The sequence below is a fragment of the Podarcis cretensis genome (genome assembly GCF_951804945.1).
Source record: "Podarcis cretensis genome assembly, chromosome: 2".
Lineage (NCBI taxonomy): Eukaryota > Metazoa > Chordata > Lepidosauria > Squamata > Lacertidae > Podarcis > Podarcis cretensis.
This window is the reverse complement of record NC_137171.1, coordinates 12,243,556-12,260,065: the sequence shown is the minus strand read 5'-3', so window position 1 is coordinate 12,260,065 and position 16,510 is coordinate 12,243,556. Positions and strand designations below refer to the sequence as shown.

Genomic DNA, 16,510 nt, shown 5'->3' with positions numbered 1-16,510 from the left:
CTTATAATTTTGTTGCCAGAAGCTATTCTCCAGACCTAGGTAGGTTTCTTTCAATTGCTTATTACAGTAAGCGAGCAAGTGTCCCCCTAACTCTCAGTTTCAGATTAGTTGATTAATCTAACAACTGAAGCTTCATAGAATCACAGAACTGTAGAGGTGGAAGGAACTCTGAAGATCATTCAATCCAAGCCTCTACAATGCAGGAATATGCAGCTGTCCCACATGGGAACTGAACCTGTGACCATGGCGTCATCAGCACCATGCTCTAACCAACTGAGCCAGCCACCTGTGTGTTCAGCTTGCAGCCCCATTAAGCAGCATTATTCCCTAGTTAATCCTATATGTTGAATAATAATAATAATAATAATAATACCCTGCCCATCTGCCTGGCTTTCCCCACAGAATTAATGATAATAATAATAATTAAAAAGTGATAAAACATCAAACATTAAAAACTTCCCTAAACAGGGCTGCCTTCAGATGTCTTCTCAAAGTCAGAGAGTTGTTTATTTCCTTGACATCTGATGGATGTTCCACAGGGCAGACACCACCACTGAAAAGGCCCTCTGCCTGGTTCCCTGTAGCTTTACTTATCGCAGGGAAGGAACCTCGGTGCTGGACCTCAGTGTCTGGGCTGAATGACGGGGGTGGAGATGCTCCTTCAGGTATACTGGGCCGAGGCCGTTTAGGGCTTTCAAGGTCAGCACCAACACTTCGAATTGTGCCCGGAAACGTACTGGAAGCCAACAGCCTTCATGCACTTTCACTGTAGAACATTTATATTTTGATCTAAAGACTGCTAAGTGTCTTAAGCAATTCCTTGGAAGGTGTTACTGCACGAGTTCCAAATGTGTGTGTGCCCTTGCCACCCATACGCCCCCCCTCATTAACTTCAGTATCACAGCTCTGCACATGTCTTCCCTAATGAATGTGCAGAGCTGTCCCACAACACTGAAGGGAATGGGAAGCATCAGCTGGTGCAGGAGCTCTGCAAACTGGTGCACAAGAGGCTTGGGTTTGGGTGCCGGTTCTTGCTGAAGGCACCAAGGAGATGAATGGAGTGCCTCTGAATCTGTTTGGGGGTGGGTGGGTGTGCATATGCCCTTCCCCTTGCTCAAGAAACTACTAAGGAAGCAGCCTGAGCTGCCATAAAAACTCAGCCCTTGCCCACTCAATTATTTAAAGTACCCAATAAAGAAATTAAATGCACGCCAAGGAAGCCGCTGTGTAGGGGAGGCAGAAAAGCAGAGAGCAATATGAGAGCCAGAAATAGCCCCTGATGTTCCTGGTATGTTTCTGCCGTTATGAGTCACCTGCACCCTGGTTCTGCGACGGGCTTTGGTGATGCAACAATTGTTTATAAAAAAGAAACAACCACCTGTTCCTCAGTGCAGACAGGGAACATGTGCAGGTGCGCACAGACCCCCGATTTTGCCACCAGTGTAGCAGACGAGACGACCCGTCCGATCGCCTCGCTTGCTACAGCCGTTTCAAGCAGCCAGGAGAAGGGTTGTGTTTTTTGGGGCTCTGCTTCTCCTACAGGAAAACACCTTCGGTGCCTCCTTCCAGCCCCGCAGGGGAAAAGCAACATATTGTCATGACGCAAGTGTTTGTTTCAAAATTAGAGTCTTCATTCAAAATTAGAGTCTGATCTTTGGGCAGGGCTCGTCATGGGAACGGGCTCCAGAGACCGGGGGTTTGCGGGGTGTCTGTGTGTGTGGAACGGGGAGAAAGGAACGAGAGAAGGGAGAACCGCACAAGATCCTACAAAAACGGAGGTGGCAGAGAACCCCACAAGACAAAACAGTAAGTTCCCGTACAGCAAACGACAGTAGAGTCAATTCGATGTTTGGTATGTGACTGGTTGTGGTCAGCTGACCCCGGTCCCACGCTGTGCAGAGGGAAGCAGCCCAATGTTGCTGTGAGCTCAGATGTCCAAAGAGGCTGCTATTCCTACCTTGGACATTCGCTCAGGGCCAGCGCCTCTGCTGAAGAGAAGCAGGGAGAAAACATCGAGAAGAATACTACAACCAGTCCTGCAAGTTTGATGCCGGGGTGTGTAAGTGTCTCTTTGAGGGAAGAGCGGCTTGCAGGAAGAGCTCTCTGCTGCGGAAGGAGGAAGAATGCTCAGCAAGGAGGTCCTTCCTGGAGGAGATTCCTAGGCAAAAAAAGATCCTGGCCGAGAGTCAAACCAGCAGGGCACTTCCCACGACATCCTGGAGCAAAGCAAACAAGGTTTGACCGAACGACAGATCTTATGCCGGTGAGAGGGATGAAGGTGCTTTACATCTGCACAGACCACAGGTCCCCGGGCTCTAGCTACACTGGTGACCAAACCACTGACCTAATAAGAGCATAGGACCACTGGGGACAGCCCCCGGAGAGCACTGGGGGCAACCTGTCCAATCAGAAGCTGCCTCCGAAGCACCCCAGGCTCTCATCAGGACCGCCACTTCCGTCACACCCAATCCAGCATGTAGAGCTAATCGCTATCCCGCTGCCCAGATCCCATCCCTTCTCACGGAGGACTGCTTTGTAAAAGCCAGCGGAGCCGGGCAGCATTCTCAGACGCACGTTGGCAACTACAAGACTGAAGCACAGAACCAAGTCTGGCATCTACTCCTTGCCCTTCATGCACACTGCCTTCCTAGGAGCAAAGGATGCTTCCGCCATCGCACCCTGCAGGCCAAGGCTATTCCTAAACTAGAGGAGGGAGCCCTGGGCCAGTTCTTCTAGCTAGCTAGCTAACTAGCTAGCAGCAAGGATGGCTCCAAAGTGTCGACAAGAGCTGCGGCAATGCCAATATCCGGATTACAGTCGTTGGTCCCCGCCAGCTGAGTCCACTGGAGAGTCCTGGGCCGACGAGAGGACGTCTGAGATGAAAAGGAGGAAGAAACTGGGAGTGAGAGAGAGTGGCGGCTTCCACTTCTGAGCACAGACATCCTACCAACACCCTCCGAGGCCACCCAGAGGCAAGGGGCAAGCAAAATCCTGCAGAAGAGGAACTCTAACCATATATGTTTCCCAGATTAAATATCAGAAAGGTAAAGGGCTGGAACATTTGCTCTTTCTACTTTTGCCAGGGGCAAACCAGCTCCACAATGTTTTTAAAAACCACCCCAAACTTGTTTGATCGTAGAACAAATGAGTGTTGTGCACACACACCCAGGGGTGGCTCAGATGTTGTCCTCTAGACAGTTTTGGACTCCTACAGCCATCCACTGCAACCAGCCCAGGCATTAGTCAGAGCGGATGGGAGCTGAATTTGAGCAACACCTCAAAGGCCACAGCTTAGCCATGCCTGGTGCGCAACGACAGAATGGGATGCCTTCTTCAACCCACTTTCAGCTCTTTAAAATTATTAACCTGTCTCCAGCCTAATTCCCTTGTTTGTTTCCCATCGACAAGGTCCTTGTAGTAAAGATGAGATCTTATATTCAATAGCAATGCAGGCAAAAAATCCTCACCAACCACCTTCTAGTACAATACCGGAGGTGGTTTTAGGGTAGCACAACCGGCTCAGCCACACTGAAGAAGAAGAGTTTGGATTTGTATATCCTGTTTTATCACCCGAAGGAGTCTCAAAGTGGCTAACAATCTCCTTTCCATTCCTCCCCCACAACAAACACTCTGTGAGGTGAGTGTGGCTGAGAGATTTCAGAGAAGTGTGACTAGCCCAAGGTCACCCTGGTGGTTGCTGCTTGCTGGATTAGGTTACAATCCAAGCCCCAAACTCCCCAATACCCACCGGCACCCTCTCACCTTCAATGGAAAGGCAGGCCCTGAGAATCCTCCCCATCCCCCCAACCCTTTACCGTATTTTTCGCTCTATAAGACGCACCTGACCGTAAGACGCACCTAGCTTTTGGAGGAGGAAAACAAGGGAAAAAAAATATTCCGAATCCCAGAATCCAGAACAGCAAGAGGGAAGAACTTCCTGACAGTAAGAGCTGTTCGACAGTGGAATTTGCTGCCAAGGAGTGTGGTGGAGTCTCCTTCTTTGGAGGTCTTTAAGCAGAGGCTTGACAACCATATGTCAGGAGTGCTCTGATGGTGTTTCCTGCTTGGCAGGGGGTTGGACTCGATGGCCCTTGTGGTCTCTTCCAACTCTATGATTGTATGATTGTATTTGTATGATTGTATGTAAGAGGGATCTGGCTTCTGAGATAGCTTCTTGCTGTTCTGGCCTCTGGGATAGCCGCACAAAGCCTCTCTCGGGCAGCCGGATGAAGGCTCCCCCTGTCTGGAAGAGGCTGCGCGCGGCTAAGCTGCCTTCTGTCCCTTCCCCCACCTCCCACAAAAGCCAGCCAAGAGCTGCGTGCTCTTTAAAGGGAGTGCAGCTCTTGCGGGCTTTTCTACGAGGTGGGAGAAGGACAGCTTTTCCTTGGGGAAAAGCCCACAAGAGCCGCGTTCCCTTTAAAGAGCGTGCGGTGCGTTTTTGCGGCTTTTGGGGGCTTTTCCTCGAGGAGGGAAAAGGGACTGACGGGGAATAGCCGTGCGAAGCCTCCGCAGGGCAGCGGGATGAAGACTCCCCGCTGCCCTGCGGAGGCTTCGCATGGCTAAGCCAGAAGCTAGAACAGTGAGAGGGAGCGCTGCGCAGCGCTCCCTCTCACTGCTCTGGCTTCTAGCTTAGCCGCACAGCCTGCATTCGCTCCATAAGAGACACACACATTTCCCTTTACTTTTTAGGAGGGAAAAAGTGCATCTTATAGAGCAAAAAATACGGCAGTTATAATTGCTAATGGAAGAAAGGCACAATGCTCCAATTATTATTGTTTTTACAGGGCCGAGGGGAAGGCTGCCTGCCTACCAAAACTCACCGCCTCTCCCCTCCCACGTTAACCTCATGCAGTTATCTCGTGGCAGCCCCTACCAACTGCTTCTTCGACGATGGTGCTGGGGGTGCTTTCGGACTGGGAACCCGGCTGCCCCCACTGCTGTGAGCGAAACATCACCATCTCCTCCAAGTTGCGCAGAACTGTCACGGTGCCCTTGGCGGGTGCAGGCAAAACCCGAGCCTGCTCCAGAGCTCTGCAAGGGAAGATTTCCAGGGAACTTATTCCCGAGTAAGCATAGGTGGGGATGCGCTGCGCACAAAAAAGCAGGGTGTGCTATGCAAAATAAGCACCTTAAAGGTAACGGTAAAGGGACCCTTGACCATTAGGTCCAGTCGTGACCGACTCTTGAGTTGCAGCGCTCATCTCGCTTTATTGGCCGAGGGAGCCGGCGTACAGCTTTCGGGTCATGTGGTCAGCATGACTAAGCCGCTTCTGGCGAACCAGAGCAGTGCACGGAAACACCGTTTACATTCCCGCCGGAGCGGTACCTATTTATCTACTTGCACTTTGACGTGCTTTCAAACTGCTAGGTTGGCAGGAGCAGGGACCAAGTAACGGGAGCTCACCCTGTCGCGGGGATTCGAACCGCTAACCTTCTGATCGGCAAGTCCTAGGCTCTGTGGTTTAACCCACAGCGCCACCCGCATCCCAATAAGCACCTTGCGTAAGATAAATATGGACTGCAGAATTCATCCCTGGCTTGGGCGGGGGGGGGGGGGGGGGGAGGGGGGAGAGGAAATAGGCACTCTCATTTCCATAGCACAACACCAGGCATTTCCTGTTGCCCAGATCCACTGTAGAGAACAATCAGGCAACGGGACAACGAAATAAAACAATTTAGAACCAAGGAGGTTTGGAATGTGGGCTCTGTCAGCTTGGAAATTTTTCTAAGCAGGCCTGGTTTGTAATGGGGTTGTCACCTGCCAGCAGGGTGGATTTGGTTTAAATCAAATTGATTTAAATCACGGTTTAAATCACTAGTCAGTAAGTCTTCATTTAAATCATATTTTTTTTTGCAGAAAGATTCATTCTTGCTGGTATAACCTTAATATTTACAACCAGATGAAGGTTTCCTTTTTGGAATAATAATTTTTCAGAGTAGTTTTTACAGCTATATCAAAAATTACTGATTTGGTTATACTATTAGAAATACATAGACAGATAATTATGTAATTATTGTAAGGTTGTAATAAGTTGTTTATATTTGGACAACTTTTCTGCTGGACTTTATTGGAAGGAGAAAAATAATCATTTCCTTAATAAGAATTTAAACAATTTATTTAACTAAAACAACAACATTACAGCATATGTATCCATGCTTGTTAACTGATGTGGTTAAACAATTTGTTTTTTAAACTTACGACTGAGTTTTAGCACATATGAAAAACTTAAAACAAATCCTTAAATCCTAAACTATAATGCAACTTAAACAGAAAACTACCTCTAGAATGATTTTTCCTCCAAAAAGTAATAATAATAAAAATCCAATTTAAATTTTTAAAAATCCTATTTTTTATTTTTTTAAAAAAATCATTGATTTTTATCCACCCTACTTGCCAGTCCTCCCCACTCAGTCCCCTAACCCCTTTCCCAAGCGAAAAACCTTACCCTTGAAAAAATAGGATACCTAGCAGCAAAATGGGCATGAGGCATTTTGCAAGGCTTGAGTGAACCCAAGTCAAACCAACACTCCTTTTAGCTCGGTTCTGGTGACACTGAGAAGCAGTGGGTCTCCAGGGGTTTGAACAGGGAACAATTCCAGCCCAAACGGGAGATGCTGGGGACTGAAGATGTGATCTTCTGTTTTCTTGTCTCTGCTGAGCCCACCCTGCCCACCTTTCTCAGTAAGATTCTTTGCTTGGGAAGGAGGGAGGGGAACTGGCAAAGAAAGGGGAGGGTGCCTTGCCAACTTTCTCAGCCAAGGCTCAAGAGGCTCCACATTTCCCCCCTACTGGGCACTGCCCGGGAATGCTTGGGCAAAGCAAACAGTTTTTTGAGTCGGGCTAGAGTGTGTCTGCCCATCACTTCTTACCTTCCTATGAGTGCTTACCGTTCTGATGAGGCTATGCCTGTGTGGCTCATGGAGCGCCTTACCTGGAAAAATAAAAGTGGGGGGGGGTGGTGGGATTCCATGGCAATGAGAACGCAAGCACAATATAACAACATCCTGATATTCCAGAGTTGCACATTTGTTTGTGAACCGAATCTGTATACTGCCCAGTAACCACTGCCCTCTGGAAAGCGAGTGATTTAAAAACATAAGCATTGAAAAACAGGCCACATGTAAAAATCAGACGGGCTATAAGGCAATATAAAACCAAGTAAACCACAAATAGCAAGCCGTACATTAGAAATCTTAAGATAATGCAGGAATAATTAGAGCCTCTCTGCTGCGTTCACCCTTGCAAATGTGGGTTAGGGTCACCACTTCAGACACAGCAAATTGAAAAATAATAAAATTACTCATCATCCTTCAGCCTCTCCTTAACCAACCTGCTCCCGTTTACAAATGGAACACCTATTTTGCTTAAGCAAAATATTTTTAAAATTGATTGACCCAAATTAAGGCTGCAATCCTAAACCCACTTACTTGAAATCAATATGACAGACTTCTGCATAGAACTGTTAAGGATTGTGCTGCACTCAAGTCCTACAGCTCTAGTTGAAAGCAAGTCAACTTACAACAACAACAACAACAACAATAATTTATACCCCCCCAACAACAACAATTTATACCCTGCCCATCTGGCTGGGTTTCCCCAGCTACTCTGGGCAGCTCCCAATAGAGTATTAAATACATGAAAAATACATCAAACATTAAAAACTTCCCTAAACAGGGCTGCCTTCAGATGTTTTCTAAAAGTCAGGTAGTTGTTTATTTCCTTGACATCTGGTGGGAGGGCGTTCCACAGGGTGGGCACCACTACCGAGAAGGTCCTCTGCCTGGTTCCCTGTAACCTCACTTCTCACAATAAGGGAACCGGCAGAACCCACATTAGGTTTTTGAGATTGATCTTTGGACTAACTGCAGCAGGACTGGGAAATGGGAGTTGACTCGTGCCTGATCTGCAGTAGCAGCGAACCAAGATATCAAAGTGCCCCATTGTATAGGACAGGTGTCTTCATTTCTCACCACAAATAAGTTCCTTCCAGACTATCCTCTGATGCCATACGAAAACACACCATCACTTCTCATACCAGGGTCTCTTCAAAACCTTAACATCATGAAAAATGGGGGTTCTCAAACTAGCTCTTCAATTAATACCCTCCCTGTAAGTCCAAGGGAACCAAGAGACTAAATTAACAAAGGTGAAGAACAGGGCACTGCGGCAGGTAAAAGGCAAAGGGTAAAGGACCCCTGGACAGTTAAGTCCAGTCAAATGCAATTATGGGGTGTGGCACTCATCTCGCTTTCAGGCCAAGGGAGCCGCGTTTGTCCACAGACAGCTTTCCAGGTCAGGTGGCCAGCATGACTAAACTGCTTCTAGCACAGCAGAACACCGTGATAGAAGCCAGAGCGCACAGAAATGCCGTTTACCTTCCCGCCAGAGTGGTACCTATTTATCTACTTGCACTGGCATGCTTTCAAACTGCTAGGTTGGCAGGAGTTGGGACAGAGCAACAGGAGCTCACCCTGTCGCGGGGATTCGAACCGCCAACCTTCTGATCAGCAAGCCCAAGAGGCTCAGTGGTTTAGACCACAGCGTCACCCACTCCCACCACACTTGTGAAATTCCCTTTCCAAGGAATATTATATATGTATGTTGCATTTCAGACTTTAATATTTTTAGCACTTCCTATCTGGATGGAAAGGCAGAATATAAATACAAGGAAGGAAGGAACGATTGGACTCACCCGGTGAGAATGTGGGAGTTTGGTGCCCACAAAGTCAAAAGGCTGGGGGACCGTCAAAGGATGGTACAGCTCAGGAGCCAATCGGGTGTTTGCAAATTTCATGCACTCTTCTAGCGTGGAGATGAACTGGCTGCAGGTCGCTCGCAACAAGGATGACGCTTCGTTCATCTTCTGCAGGATGCCAAGAGCAGGAAGAGGAGTGAGTAGGAAGCCTGACCTTCAGGGCCTCAGCGACTCAGTGCAAGTCCCAAGAGACTTCAGCCCAGGGCCAGTTCAAAGATTCTGCTGCTAAGGTAACCTAGCTCTGCGCCACCTTAGTGCCCATACTGGGGGCAAGGGGAGCTTTCAAATAAATGGTTCTGTACGTGAAAACTAAGACTGCGCAGCCAAGTGGGAGGGCTGCACCACAAGCACCATAATGAACAAATGGGAGGCTCCCTAGGCGCACTGAGCTCAGTACAGACAAAACTTCTTCTCTCGAGGTAGTTCATCCACCCCTTTGGCACTGGCTCTCCAAGGTTACAACTTTGAACATCGCTGTGGGTGGCATCAACTAGGAGTAGTGCCTTGTCAGTTTTCCACCCCAAGAATACAAAAACGTCCTGGACCAGCCCTGCCCTTGCTGCATCTAGCCACGTCCACAGCAGAAACAGCTGCCTCTCATAACCCCAAAGCATCTCTGAATACAGTGGTGCCTCGCAAGACGAAAAGAATCCGTTCCGCGTTTCTCTTCGTTTAGTGGTTTTTTCGTCTTGCGAAGCAAGCCCATTGACGGCTTAGCGGATTAGCACTATTAGCGGCTTAACGGCTTTTAGCGGCTTTTAGCAGCTTATCAGCTTAGCGGATAAGCAGATAAGCGGCTTAGCGGCTTAGAAAAAGGGGGGGGAAGGAAAAAAAAGTTGGAAAAACTCGCAAGACATTTCATCTTGCGAAGCAAGCCCATAGGGAAATTCGTTTTGCGAAGTGCCTCCAAAACGGAAAACCCTTTCATCTAGCGGGTTTTCCGTCTTGCGAGGCGTTCGTCTTGCGGGGCACCACTGTATAATTGTGGTGCCTTATGGATCGTGGGCTGGGCTTCTATTCCTTAATTCCAAGGGCTACAACAATCCTTGGCTGTTTTCTCTCGGATCTCTTATAGCAGGAATGGAGAACCATCAGCACTCCACAACTTCTATTATCTCCATCCACTGGCTGTGGCAGCTGGGCTGAGGTTCAGCAGGCCAACGTTCCGCATTCCTGCCCGACAGAGGTCAGAGAGAGACAACATTTTGCTCACAAATGACCCGGGGGGTATGTTCTCCGCTAAGCACCCTGGAACAGAGGAGTGGGGAACCTTTGGCCCACCAATATGTTCCTGGAATACAACAGCCCATCAGCCCTTGCAGTCATGGCCAATGGGCAGGGATGCTGGGAGTTGGAGTTCAGCAACATTATTATTATTATTATTATTATTATTATTATTATTATTAATAATAATAATACCCCGCCCATCTGGCTGGGTTGCCCCAGCCACTCTAGGCGGCTTCCAACACACACAAAAATAATAAGAAAACATCAAACATTAATAGTAACAATCAGATCCTACATGAAAAGTCACAATAACTTTAAAATAAACAACTTATACCAAATAAAGCAGTATGCAATAATGCATTAGAATCCAATAGTAAACACTAAAATTAAACATCAGCAGGTAATAATTAAACAGTTTACACTTATCAATTCCAATGAAAAATTACTCAACTACAATCGACAAAAATAGCAGCAAATCACAATACCTAAAATACCACAAATCATACAAAACAATGTAAAAGGATTAAATTAAGAAACGAGGACACACAACTTATTATTATTATTATTATTATTATTATTATTATTATTATTATTAAATGGCCACTGGTCCCATCACCTCCTGGCAAATAGAAGGGGAAGAAATGGAGGCAGTGAGAGATTTTACTTTCTTGGGCTCCATGATCACTGCAGATGGTGACAGCAGCCACGAAATTAAAAGATGCCTGCTTCTTGGGAGAAAAGCAATGACAAACCTAGAGAGCATCTTAAAAAGCAGAGACTTCACCTTGCCAACAAAGGTCCGTATAGTTAAAGCTATGGTTTTCCCAGTAGTGATGCATGGAAGTGAGAGCTGGGACCATAAAGAAGGCTGATCGCCGAAGAATTGATGCTTTTGAGTTATGGCGCTGGAGGAGATTCTTGAGAGTCCAATGGACTGCAAGAAGATCAAACCGATCCATTCTTCAGGAAATCAGCCCTGAGTGCTCACTGAAAGGACAGATCCTGAAGCTGAGGCTCCACACAGTGGTACCTCGGGTTACATACGCTTCAGATTACAGACTCCACTAACCCAGAAATAGTACCTTGAGTTAAGAACTTTGCTTCAGGATGAGAACAGAAATCATGCTCTGGCGGCGCGGCGGCAGCAGGAGGCCCCAATAGCTAAAGTGGTGCTTTAGGTTAAGAACAGTTTCAGGTTAAGAACGGACCTCCGGAACGAATTAAGTTCTTAACCTGAGGTACTACTGTACTTTGGCCACCTCATGAGAAGAGAAGACCCCCTGGAAAAGACCCTGATGTTGGGAAAGATGGAGGGCACAAGGAGAAGGGGATGACAGAGGACGAGATGGTTGGACAGTGTTCTCGAAGCTACCAATATGAGTTTGACCAAACTGCAGGAGGCAGTGGAAGACAGGAGTGCCTGGTGGGCTCTGGTCCATGGGGTCACGAAGAGGCGGACATGACTAAACAACTAAACAACAACAACAACAAATCTCTGAACTCCCCTCCCAGCTGCTTCTGTTCTCATCTGGTGGGCCAAAGGTTCCTCACACCTGCAGGAACAGGTGCTTGCAGCATGCAACATTCCCTGATGCCACGGCCCCCAAACTGCATGATCCTTCAAAAACTGCCCTCACCTGGAGGTCAAGAGGGGAGCCATTGTCTTGAGGATGTGTTGCATCCTGTACGGCGAGGACCTGCTGTGTCAGCACATCGCAATACAGTCGCAGTTCGGACAGCTTCCTCCCGAGGGACTCGTTGCTTAGGTCCAGATCTATGGAAGACAAGCAAGCAGAGCAAGAACTGAAAAAGGGATCGTAGAAAAAATTAGCAGCGTGCACAAAGAGTCTTTTCCCTTTTTCTGAGAGCAGAAGAGAGCTGCTGTTTATAACGGCCAAGTGCAGTGAAATTTCTATTTGGAGCAGAAAGCAGTGGTGACACGTACCGAAAACAAAAAAAAGTGGCGTGGAGGGTGGGGACACAGAAAAACATGGCACAGCTTTACTGCCAGCTTGGATGGTGTGAGATTAATGCAGAGCCATAACTAACAGTCTTCAACATCAGCAGTAACATCTGGACCATGGGAGCATTTCAGCCCTGTTCATGAGTTTGTTCAAAATCTAAAACAGCTTATCTTAGTATTCCTTTTTTTGAATTTGTGCTATGTAGGTTTTTTAAAAACCTTTTTGTAAAGGCAATACTAGAGTTTTCACAGCCGAGTCCTTAACCCTTTATCACTACTGCTTGGCTTCCTTTAAATAGGGCCGTGTCTTAAACTTGCTATTGAGGTTTTCAAACCGTTTTTGTAAACTCAGGGGAGCGTTTCAGCCCTGTTCTCGAGTTTGTTTAAAATCATTTAAGGTTTATGATTTCTCTGTTTCCTTCTGAGGAAACTGAATAGTTCAGTGAAACGAGGTTTGTAGCCAGCATTCTGCTAAGGCTTTGTTCAATTCTAGGTTTTTCTAATTTTTTCCTTAAACTTTGTGATTTTTGTTATTTAGTTTAATTCTATAAGATAATATTTTTAGTCGATTACTCGATTCAGGGATTTTCACAGTATTTCATTTGTTTTGTATAACTAACTGGCTGAGCTTGGCAGTCAAATAACATTTGCTCCCTGTAGCACACTGCCCTCTGGTGGGCCACCAAGGATTCCAAGGGGAAAGTGTCCTTAGTGATATACAGCGGTACCTCGGGTTAAGTACTTAATTCGTTCTGGAGGTCCGTTCTTAACCTCAAACTGTTCTTAACCTGAAGCACCACTTTAGCTAATGGGGCCTCCTGCTGCCGTTGTGCCACCGCCACACGATTTCTGTTCTCATCCTGAAGCAAAGTTCTTAACCCGAGGTACTATTTCTGGGTTAGCGGAGTCTGTAACCTGAAGTGTCTGTAACCCGAGGTACCACTGTACTGCAAATGTCATCTCTTCTGCAAGTAGAGAACACAACCAGTTTTGTACCGCGCTGGGTGGTTTGTTTCTATAGCCTGAAAACTCACTGCTTCCCAAAGGTTCAGGGAGAGTAACAAAAGGGAAAATATATTTAAAATCAGTAAAATAAAAGAAAGACTTCATCTGAGTGGTTCCCAAACTTTCTGCCCCCCTCCCCCACCACCTAAGGACCATTTCAAAGTTGCTGATCATCTTGACAGACCACCTAATGGCTTTTCTGCCTGCTGTAGCGGCTCTAATGGACTGTGTTTGTATTTATACTGCTTCTTTTACTTCTTATATTGCACCTGGTGGCATCACAAGCTGCATTCCACAGAAGTCAAATTGTAACACAATGTAAGAAATAAAATAAGCACTAAAATACAATTAGAAATCAATACGAATATTTAATGCAGGCACGCCAAGGACAACCTGAATGAAACTTGCAGACTGTTGGTGGTCCATGCACCAATGGTTGGGAACCTCTGATCTCAATGTTTTTAAAACACCCCCCTCTAGGGCGTGCCGAATTTTCCAACTTTCAAATTCCAAACATGAGGGGTGCTAAAAAGTTGTAACGCAACTTGGGAATTCCAAAGATATCTGGGTTAAAGTATTATTACTCAGTCCTGCTTGGTAAGTAAAACGTGGGCAAAATTGCATTGCTGTATCCGTCTGTCTCGACAGACAACAGGAGAGGGCATCATCAGGAGTATAATCAAACTGTTGGAAAGTTGCAGCACCTCCTGTGGCAGTTCCATGTTAGCTTGACATCCAGTCCGATTTTCCCATTCTTTCCAGGGATAGACCAGGTGTTCAAGGAGAAACGGTTGAAATCAACCTGGGAGAATCTAGTTAACTGGTCACTTTCTCTTCCCCAACAAGGCATGTGCAAGACCCACAGGCTTAGACTGAGTTGAGAGCCCTCAAGTGGACCAAGCAGGATCAAGGATGTTTACTAAGGAGGTGTGAGAGTTAAACACCTCACTCTTATCAAGGTTTAACCGGAAGTTCCCACCTTACATTCCCCCAGCTCTGCCAACACCATCCTCAGATCTCAGCCCCACAATCCCACTCTGGGCTTTCCAAACTCTCGTCAGGACAAAGCTATTTGCAAAGAACCAACCTCTCTCTTTCTGGCTCCTGCTGTCCCCGAGGCAGGCCTTGGAGCTGCCCAAAGCCACGAGCCATTTCTGTCTCTCAGCGGCGCCTCCTGCCTTCAGGTAGAAGTACTGCTCGCCAGGGATGACCAGCTCCATGCGAGTGGGGTCAGTAGTGTGGACTATGGAAGCAGTTAGGGAAAAGAGAGCGGAGAGGATGTTGAGACGCCAGAGGCAGGGCAGCATCCAAAATAGTCCTTCCAGTAGTGCAATGGAATGTCCCCTCCCTCTCCCTTATGCCCCCCCCAATATTCTCTAGAGCAGTGTTTCCCAACCTTGTGCCTCCAGCTGTTTTTGAACTACAACTCCCATCATCCCTGACTAGCAAGACCAGTGGCAAGGGATGATGGGAATTGTAATCCAAAAACAGCTGGAGGCACAAGGTTGGGAAACACTGCTCTAGAGCAGGATTCCTCAGCCCTCCAGATGTTTTTGGCCTACAACTTCCATGATCCCTAGCTAACAGGACCAGTTGTCAGGGATGATGGGAATTGTAGTCTCAAAACATCTGGAGGGCCAAGGTTGAGGAAGGCTGCTCCGGATGGTTGGGAAACCTCAGAAAACAGATTTAAGGAGGTATGTGGGGGGGAGAGGAAGGTGACAGAAGTGTAGCTAGGGGTGGGGGGGGGCAATGGGCGCCGCACCATGGGGGGCACTTACCGCGGGGTCTGCAGTGTGCCCGAACCACGGCAGTGTGGGGCTTGCATTAGCCCACCATCTCCCCTTCAGCCACCCTGCAGGACCACTGCAGGCGGTGGGCGGACTCCTTGGAGGCTGTGTGGCACACCCCGCCCCCAGGCGCAGGGCATACGTGCCGCCCTGGACAACCGAGTGTCTAGCTATGCCACTGGAAGGTGAAGTTCTGTAAGGTAAAGGTAAAGGTACCCCTGCCCGTACGGGCCAGTCTTGACAGACTCTGGGGTTGTGCGCCCATCTCACTTAAGAGGCCAGGGGCCAGCGCTGTCCGGAGACACTTCCGGGTCACGTGGCCAGCGTGACATCGCTGCTCTGGCGAGCCAGAGCCGCACATGGAAACGCCGTTTACCTTCCCGCTGGTAAGCGGTCCCTATTTATCTACTTGCACCCGGAGGTGCTTTCGAACTGCTAGGTTGGCAGGCGCTGGGACCGAGCAGCGGGAGCGCACCCCGCCGCAGGGATTCGAACCGCCGACCTTTCGATCGGCAAGTCCTAGGCGCTGAGGCTTTAACCCACAGCGCCACCTGCGTCCCTGTACACACAAAGTTCTGTACACACCCATAATTCCTTGTCCTGGTGGAATTATTTCATGGGATACCTTCCTCTGGACATACACAATCACACTTTTGCATTCTACATTAAATAACATTAGCTACCCAGTTCCCTTGCTCGTCCAAGATGATGCAGTTAAAGGGGAGAGGTTCTTCCTCTAGCACTCTGAGATGATTTGGGAGCTAAATGGGGCCACATGAAATTGCCTTGCGCTTGTGCCCTGGAGGCTAGCAATACAGCCAGGGGTCTGGCGCCAATATTTCAGATCACCCAAAAGACTCGGGTCTGTTAGAGTGAAGAGTCCTTGAGACAAGAGCTCTTGAACCACTGGTTTCTGTGCTGGGTGTGGAGGGAGGAAATTCTACTCCTCCACGACCAGCATGAAAATGCAGAAGGTTAGCAGAAGAGGGTGGGGGTGAGCCTTCCCTCCTCCAGCAGTCTGATTATAAGATGGCAAGTTTTGTTATTAGCAGTCTGTGTTTCCATACAGTCTGTGAAGGGGCGGGGGCTTCTCCTCCTCTGAAGCCAGCAGGGAAATGAAGGCTACTAATTGATGGACGGGAGGGTTTTTTTAAAAGGTGAAATGTTGACGGCACAATTGCAGACAATTCCAAGAAGAAAGAAAAGTGGGAGGCATCTAAAGAAACCAGTGTGGCTTGGGAAGAATTATGGAGAAAGAACTGGAAATTTACAGCCTGTGAAGTATTGAGGGGAAATCTAATCAAGATGTTTTATAGATGGTACTTAACACCTACCAAAATAGCTAAAATGCATAAGACAAAAACAAATCTGTGCTGGAGGTGTGGTAAAACAGAGGGGACACTTATACATGTTTGATGGACCTGTGAAAAAATCAAAAGCTTCTGGAACATAGTATATTACGAGCTTAAAGAAAATGTTTAAGTATAACTTTATAAAAAATACAGAAGCTTTTCTACTAGGGATAACGGATGCAGGTATAGCAAGAGAAGATCAGAAAATATTCCTCTATGCTACAGGAGCGGCAAGGATCATAATTGCTAAAAACTGGAAAAAAGAAATTGTGCCAACAAAAATGGAATGGCAAGACAAACTGTTAGAGTATATTGAGCTGGCTAGATTAACAGAGGCAATTAGAGATCATACTAGACAAGAATTTCAAAAAGCCTGGGTAAAATGCAGAGAATACTTCACAAAACAGCGCCCAAAAT

At 47.3% G+C, this 16,510-nt stretch overlaps 1 protein-coding gene across 6 annotated transcripts in view; it reads right to left on the bottom strand.

The window, feature by feature from the left end:
- Positions 1–1,609: 1,609 nt before the first annotated feature.
- LOC307210714 (pleckstrin homology domain-containing family A member 3-like) overlaps positions 1,610–16,510 on the bottom strand; it is a 29,157-nt gene continuing 14,256 nt past the window's right edge. For 4 of the 6 annotated variants that reach the window (XM_079966864.1, XM_079966863.1, XM_079966860.1 and 1 more), the window contains exons 3-8: positions 14,039–14,194; positions 11,621–11,757; positions 8,694–8,864; positions 6,889–6,932; positions 4,874–5,031; positions 1,610–2,873 (exon numbers count right to left, since the gene is read on the bottom strand). In XM_079966864.1, the coding sequence (XP_079822990.1) occupies positions 2,812–2,873; positions 4,874–5,031; positions 6,889–6,932; positions 8,694–8,864; positions 11,621–11,757; positions 14,039–14,194 (728 nt within the window). In that variant the 3' untranslated portion in view covers positions 1,610–2,811. Of the gene's footprint in view, positions 2,874–4,820; positions 5,032–6,888; positions 6,933–8,693; positions 8,865–11,620; positions 11,758–14,038; positions 14,195–16,510 lie in introns of all 6 variants that reach the window. The other 2 variants (XM_079966861.1, XM_079966862.1) reach the window with 1 other exon arrangement.